This window comes from Tinamus guttatus, unplaced genomic scaffold (assembly GCF_059628265.1).
Source record: "Tinamus guttatus ecotype Peru unplaced genomic scaffold, ASM5962826v1 Tinamus_guttatus_pri_ptg000150l, whole genome shotgun sequence".
NCBI classification, from domain to species: Eukaryota; Metazoa; Chordata; class Aves; order Tinamiformes; family Tinamidae; genus Tinamus; species Tinamus guttatus.
In genome coordinates, this window is record NW_028288684.1 from 7,282,747 (window position 1) to 7,290,615 (window position 7,869).

The 7,869-nt window shown below is 43.4% G+C and overlaps 1 protein-coding gene and 2 non-coding genes across 3 annotated transcripts; all 3 read right to left on the reverse strand.

The window, feature by feature from the left end:
• Positions 1–1,381: 1,381 nt before the first annotated feature.
• On the reverse strand, positions 1,382–4,967 carry RPL21 (ribosomal protein L21). The gene is made up of 5 exons (XM_088522193.1): positions 4,842–4,967; positions 4,174–4,235; positions 3,062–3,174; positions 2,247–2,397; positions 1,382–1,484 (listed from the first exon to the last, which is right to left on the reverse strand). Exons 1-5 carry the CDS (start codon positions 4,906–4,908, stop codon positions 1,395–1,397), a joined length of 483 nt encoding a protein of 160 aa, XP_088378319.1. The 5' UTR covers positions 4,909–4,967; the 3' UTR covers positions 1,382–1,394.
• On the reverse strand, positions 2,869–3,001 carry LOC148595142 (small nucleolar RNA SNORA27). Its single transcript, XR_015913245.1, has one exon. It is a non-coding gene; the product is annotated as a small nucleolar RNA SNORA27 (small nucleolar RNA).
• On the reverse strand, positions 3,384–3,460 carry LOC148595143 (small nucleolar RNA SNORD102). The gene has a single exon (XR_015913243.1). It is a non-coding gene; the product is annotated as a small nucleolar RNA SNORD102 (small nucleolar RNA).
• Positions 4,968–7,869: the final 2,902 nt, after the last annotated feature.

Sequence of the window (7,869 nt, forward strand, 5' to 3'; positions counted from 1 at the left end):
CCAACTACACTGCGGGTCCAGCTCCTGAAATGAGCGTCTGGAGGAACATCAGCCGCAGCACCTGCTCACTGGGACTACGAACCTGGTGCCCAAGGCCCCTTGTCCTGAAGTGACAGGCCAAGGCACAGAATGATTTCTGCATCCAGGCACTGCACTGCATTAGCACCACAATTCAGGGTCAAGCAACTGTGAACTGGGCTTAATTCCTTCATTTATAAACAATCAAATTCCTACAGTTCTATACTTCTGCTTAAAGCAGCTCTATAATTAAGGGAAAAGCAAGCCTTAGCACCTCTCGGTTTCTTACTCCCAAAACAGTTTTTCTGCAGCAGATAATTTCAACAGTTTTCAACAGACAGTACCTACAAAATGCTCCAGGGCACTAGCTTCCTTAGTATTTTACCCGCATAGACATTAGTTCAGCATCACTTACTTGAGGTATCTAAGCACTGCCTCATATCACACCTAGGAACATAAGATGTCATCTTTATCCCAGGAGTTATGGTTCAGCTTACGTATTTTCAAAGTCAATTGAGCAAGCAACCTTCAGCAGTTTCTTTAGCAACTTTTACATAGTTTCATCACCCACCTCCCAAAATTACAGGAATAGTTGGTAAGAAGTTAGCTGAGGATGTTGTTCTGATCAAGAAACACTGGGCAGATAGCACTGGGATCAGTTTCCTGTGGTATCAATGAGTGGAAGAAAGCATTAGGGTAGATACTTAGATTGAGACATCCGATTACCTTTTCCACACAAAACTCAAGTATTCAGTTATTCAGGCTGATTACAATAAACATAAATGCCAAGGAGAGGCAGTTTTGAACTCAAAATTTTGTTTCTCAGCTATTACTTTTTCCTAATGCTTCTTGGCCTGGGCATCCTCTCTTAGGGGTTACATGATGCTACACTAAAGCATGCCCACAGTCATCTCAAAAGATAATTTTACGCAGCTGTGAACCAAATGTTCCTTGGTATTAATCCAAGTCCTTTAACCAAAGCTTTTTAAGTGAGATCTGAAGCCCGTTATCTCTATTCCCATAAAAAAATAAATTCTCACATGACACTGTACAAGCCTTGCTATTATATGCTCTCAGTTCGCCGGTGAAATATTCCATGTCCTCTCACATTACCTCAGGAGGTAATCAACGAGGGATGATCATCACTGAGCATTAGCAAATTTCAGTGTCCAAGTCTACATAAATGACCAAATAGATAAGCAAAAGCTGCAGATCATCTTGCAACCTAGCACCATCCGAGGCAAGTCAAACAAGTAATTTGTAAAACAAAGTGCACGTTTTCTGAAGCATCCGTTTCAAAAAATTTTGAAAGAAACCAGGAAGCCATCACAAATATGTGTCCAAAACCAGACTTTTAATTTAGTTTAAAACATACATTATGCCATGAATTCATATGGAATAGGCTCCAGCAGCTCTGGCTCCTTGCCATTGGTTCTCACAAAGTGTGCTTCCCTTGGGGGAGCAGGCTGCAAAAAAAGAGAAAACTCACAGAACTGACTCAAAGCAAATTTACATAAAATTTCATTGATATTTAATTGACAGTAATTAACATATCATATAAATTTATATAGCATACTTATTGTTCTAGTCTCTTTAAAGTTTGCTTCAAAGGCTATCAGTAAGACTAAAATTACTTGTGCAAAAGTGCACCTGACTTTCATTGCCTAGGCTTTACACTCTGCAATTTATTAATCCAAGTTAGCATGAACTCATCTGCACTGTGGTTCCAGAAGGAAGAATCTTTTTCTTCTCTCTGCATTTTAGTTATTTTCTGAAAAGAGACTACTGCAGCTAAATTCACCCATTCCAAAACCAGGGCTTCTGCAATGAATTATCAACCCCCCAGCAGTGATGTCAGAACAGGACATCCGTGGCCATAACCAACAGGACACACAGGATGGTGCAGTTCCACTAAGGCACCAAGAACAAGCAACACCTTAGACACTGTACGTGCTGGCTCCTCACTTAAAGTGAGCAAAGGGAAGCGAACAAAGTTGAGCTGGTAGCCTTAGGCAACTCCAATACAATCTGCCATAGACCTGTTTTTTTCAGAATGCTGTAAGCAGGTTCATTAACGTTTTCTTCATTTTCTTTTAGAAAGGAGACAGAGTCCATTTTATAGCAAAACCCTCTATTGTTTTGAAAGAAAATATTTTTGGCATTTGGATATTTTCCTCTTGTGAACCGAATCAACAATGTGCCAATCACAAAATAAAATAAAAAAGTACCTGACGTTTCAGCTGAACCCAGATGCCTTTTTCTTTTGCTTCCTTTTTCTTCCTTTCATTCTCCTTCACACGCTGCAGGAAGCTGTCCCTGCTCTTTGAATGTTTAATATGCTCAATACGCACATTAATTCTCTTGGCAAGAATCTTGCCCCTAGCACGGGGAGAGGAGAAAAAAAAAAGTGCGTGTGTCAACTCACTGCACTTGCCATGTTAAAGCTAGTTTTATGACCATTACGCAAATAACTCCAAAAGTTGAATTATAGATAATTTTTCTTTAAACAGCAATCATTCAAAATGCATTGCTGCAGACGTGATTGACTACATGCAAATGATATATAAGTTATGTAACAAAGTATACTAATACATGACAACATGCTGACAGCTCAGGATTAAAACTCTGGAGAACAACTAATTTTAACCTTGCAGCATACAGAAGGATAATTGTATCTATTAATATTGTACTCACACCAGTTCATGGATGAAAAAGATTGTCCTTTTCCTACTAAACCGTACAAAACACAACTGAACACAACTACAAGGTACTATTAAAATAGATCTCATTCTAAGTGCGACAGCTGGCTGAAAATCTCCTTTAAGTACTCTTGCTGCTCAGAAGATTCAAAATTGTTTCCTCTGACAGGATCCAAAACAAATGATCACCATTTGCTTGGGTTATAAAAAGGACACATACTTTACCCACCTTGAATGACCAATGAAGACAAAAAGTGTCTAATTGGCAAAGTGAAAGGAGGGTGCCATTACAAACCAACTTATCCAAATAAAAAGGTTTCAATGAACAGAACTGCATGACTTACTTAACCTTCTTGTTCACAATAATGCCCACAGCATGCTGAGTAACGTTATATACCCTTCCTGTCTTGCCATGGTAACATTTGTGAGGCATCCCCTGCTGAACGGTGCCCATACCCTGTTGAAAGTTAAAACAAGAATGAAGTGTAAGCTTTAATTCAGAAGAAAACAGAAGCAGCCCTAAGAGCCTGTATTTCAGAAATTAGTGGAAAGCACACATCTATGTGAGACTGATTTTGAAGTAATCCTTTCTTATCCATATTTTTAAATTTGTAACAGCACATTTTATACCTGAAGACTATCAAATTCTCCTACGACAGTTCTGGTTGCTTTCAGTGCCGGTGAAATGATTTGATCACTTTACTTTTAGTGAAGCAATCATAGGAGACAATCATCATCAAGCTCCAGAATGTCAGGAAACGTTAATTCTTGATCAAGGTAGTTCTCCAAAAGCAAAACAAAACAAAGCAAAACAAGCCAAAAAAAAAAAAACCCCACAGATTTGAGCAATCGTGCAAAGTGTGGGTTTTTTTTTTTTCCTCAAATGAAACTAATGCAACTAAATGCTTCAAAGTCTGATTCCTCAATTCCTCAATAAAACACTTTTAAGATTCAGTACAATTTAATTTTGAAAGTACAGTTATTTTTAAACAAGCACTTTTAGAAAATATCACATAATTGAGATAAAAAATGCTGCACTTATTTTTCTGTAATATCGTATATGCTCTCTCTTCATGTGCATCTTGTGTCTTCTAGTTTAATATAGCTTCCATATATGTATTTATTTTAGCAACTGCTATCATGCCACAGACCACAGCTCTTCCAAGTTAACATAGACCAGAATGATGGCTGGTTTCACTGTGTAGACAGTGCTAACAGGCACCACACAGTAGCACCAGCATGTAATAGCATTCTGCACTTGATTTGCTCAGCTGAGCATATAGTACCAGAGCATGCGTTTCTCACACATACAACAGCATATGTTACTGTCATTTCAGCAGCACTTTTATCCCAATATTGTTTCAAAAATTACTTCGGGTGAGGTGCGATACGAACAGAAAAAGCTACATCAAGCAAGCAGGAACTGGAAATGATTACACTGCACCGCGGACGGTACCTTGATGTCAACAATATCGCCCTTCTTGTAGATGCGCATGTAGGTGGCCAGAGGGACAACGCCTGTTAAGACATACAAATTTGGGTATTTATCAGGCTTGCAAAAGGAAGGTTATGCATCTGATGATCTTTCATTAAAAACTTTCAGATTTAAATTTAAGATAGGCAAAGCTGAGACATTTTTTCCCCCAGTAACACTCCCCACGCATTACCAAATAATTAAAAAAACAACAAAAAAATAAGAAAGCAGGTAAGAGATATTTCCTGAGAAGCAACTCTGAAACACTAACAGATTTATTCTCTTTCCTAACGCGTAAGACAACTATTTACTACTTCTTTACTGCTAAGAGGAAAACCGTACATTACAAATATACATGACTATTTTGAATTGCTCGCACTTCACTCTTCAAATTCATATTGAAGTAAACAAATCAGCAAATGACAGAAGCAGTACTGCTGGTACCAGTACAGTACTGTTACAAAATCACAACGCTAATATATAAGACCTACTACTAAAGTTGTTTTATTTTTAGGGTTTTTTTTTGGTCCAAGCTATTAGATATCCTTTGTTATAAGCCAATGTTTTCCATATGCTACACAAGGATGATTGACATCTAACAAATGAGGTTAATAACTTAATACAGTATATTTATTACAACAGGTACGTACCATGCTTGCGGAATGGCCTTGAAAACATGTAACGCGTCCCCCTCCTCTTCCCCTTTGTGTTCGTCATTTTGGCTGATTACTCTGAAAATTAATGCAGACTACTCAGTTGTCAGGTCATTCTTTAAAATCTGACCAATAATAACTTCAGATATTTTAGGGAAAAAAAAAAAAAAGTTTTTAAGACTACTAAGGACCACAACACTTTTGAATACCTGGACTAGGCCAAACCACACTATTAGTTCAAACACACATATAAGAGAAAAAAAATCCAGTATTTATATAGATTCAGTGGATAATTCATGTTTAAAAGGGCCTTAGAAAGCCATTTAGCGACCCCCCCCCCCAAAGCTGAGACAACTACAAAATCAAACGGTGGCTTTTGCCCAAGACTTATCCCACCAGTTACTCAAATTCTTCAGAGCTGGAGAGACGGCACAGCCTCTCAGGACAATCTTTTCCAAGGCCCAACGCTGCCCGCAATGAAAGTTTTCCCCTAAATCCACCCTGAACCTCTCTGGTTCCAGCTAAGGCCTCTTGCTCGCCCTCCCGCCACGCGCCCCGTCAAGGCCTGGCTCCATCTCCTCCGCATCCTCGGGAAAGCACCAGGGGCTGCTGCTAGGCCGCCCCGAGGCCACCTCTGCTCCAGGCTAGACAAGGGTGGCTCTCCCGGCCTCTCTTCCCAAAGGAACAATCTCCCCCCACCGGCTCCCAGCCCCCGCTCGGCCCAGAGGCGCCTCGGCCCTGCAGCCCCACTCCCCGGCCGCGCTCCGTCCCGCTCCCGCAGCGCAACCCGCGGCCTCCCCGCTCCCTCCGCGTGGCCCACGAGAGCTCCCCACTCCCGCCGCCACCTGGGGCGGCCGCGCGGGGCCGCCGAGGCACCTGAGGGCGGCGACGGGCGCTCGGCGCGGCAGCCCCGCGTGCCTACAAAATGGCGGCGCGGGCCGAAAGGAGAGAGGCGGCGCCGCGGCCGCCCTTAACTGCGGGGCCTTCGCGGGCTGCCCGGCCCGCGCCTGAGCGCACAGCGCGCGTCTGCGCATGCGCGCGAGTGAGCCCGGCCGGCGCCGCGGCCCAACGGCCGGTAGCGGCGGCGGCCGCTGCGCGGGAGGCAGCGCGGGGGCGGGGGCGGGGGCGGGCCCGGGTGCGCGACCCGTGCGGCCGGGGCCTGGGAGCGGGGCTGGAGGGACGTGTGAGGGAGCCCAGGGTCTGCCCGGGCTCCCGCGGGTGTGCCGGGCCGCGCCGCGACTGGCTGCGGGTGAGGAGCTGCCCGTTTGGACTCCTCTAGCCAAGCAGTTGTTCTCGGCCGTTAAAAACGGCACACCGAAATCCAGATGCACAGCGCTGTGAGCAGTGACATGCTGCATGCAGCCGCCTGGCTTGATATCCAGGTAATGCTGGCCAGGAAAGCACTGCGGGAGATGCAAAAGAACAATCAGCAGAAGAAGCTGGCCAGATGCTTTTTTTTTTTTTTCCTGTTTTGTTTTATTTTTAATGACATAATCTCAGACTTTAATGGCAGCTGTTTTCACAGTGATCCATAGAGGTACCGATTCTGAGCAGTGGCGAGGGGTTGCATCAGCGGCGTGGTGCCCCGTGACGCACCGTGCTTGTGCATCTGAAGCTGAACAGAGGCAGGAATGAGTCAAAAGAGGGGCTCCCTCCCGGGAGCGCAACACGCAGGGACTGCGCACAACCCGTCACAGCGAGAAGCTGCCCTGCTGTTGGGATTTTTTCATTTGCAGCAAAAGAAGCACTTGTTTAATCTAGGGGAGGGATGATGATTTAAAGCAGCATATAAAAACATACTTGATCTGCTGACTAACCGTGCAGTTATTGTAATGCTGTCTTGCAAAACTTAGGTGTAAGGCTTTTCTGTCATCAGCTAGTTTAGTATCTATGGATCCCAAGAATGGATAGAGTGTTAAATTATCAGGTTTTGCTTGCAAAACTAGTTAGCAGAGTGTTATGACATAGGTGTTGTGTACACACAAAATCTCTTGGAAGAACTTTTTTTTTTCAGAATAACTTACACAGCAGGTTGTTCAAACCTTCAGTAAATGATTTTGTTCATAATTTTTTCGTGGTTAGCAAATTTCTAGGATTCTTCAATAGCTGAGAATTTCAAAGAAACAATTATGTGTTACCAATTGTCCCCATATAATTTGTCCCCAACTGGCCTTGCTATGTTTGATTTTGAAGTTCGTCCCATCTACCAAAATTTTACCTACTTTCCCCAGATTGTGGCCTGCTAAGCACTTAAAGACAGCAAGGCCTGTATTTGTTAAGGACATCTTAATATATGATAGGGAAGTCCTTATATTTATGAATATGTCTGCAGGGTTTGGGGTGAGTCAGCATTCAGGGAAGCAGAGGCAGACAAGCAAACCCAGGGCTGTCCTGCAGCTACTCCACGCGCGCTACCTCTTCTCATCGAACACCGAGCCCAAACTACGCTTTGCCTTTGGTTCTGTCATGGTCCAATTTTCAGTTCCTCCCCAGGCTCTACAGCAAAAACCTGATTCTGTTCCAGAAATCCCATCCTTGGGATCTGGATGAATGTGAACTGGCAGCATGGGACCGTTCAAGATGTTTTTGTCTAGATCTAGAATGTTGTGGAGTCTAGACCCCCATGGCGACCTAGAGCTCCACAAAGGTCCTAGGCTGGTGCTTCACCCCTTAATACAATTTGGGAATCACAGTGTGTGGTTGCCTGAGAGCATTTACCAACACTTTGTGGCCTTCCTTCCTCAGCATTAATGTCTTTACAGGAGGTCTACAGAGAAGGAGCTACACTGTTGTAGGAGGAGATAAAATATAAACCCTTGGGCTTTGACAAAATTCCTTTCAGGAAAATCAACTGTATTTCACTGATAATATAGAAGAGAGAAAGGTTTTCTAGGAAACCTCCCTAGTTTTCCTGTGCATTCTCATGCCCTTCAGTTCTTAATGAAGTCACAGCCTATCTTGGGTGTAGAGGAGGAGAGGAAAAGCAACTTGGTGCAAATTTTAAGGTGCCTGGGGAAAGGAACTT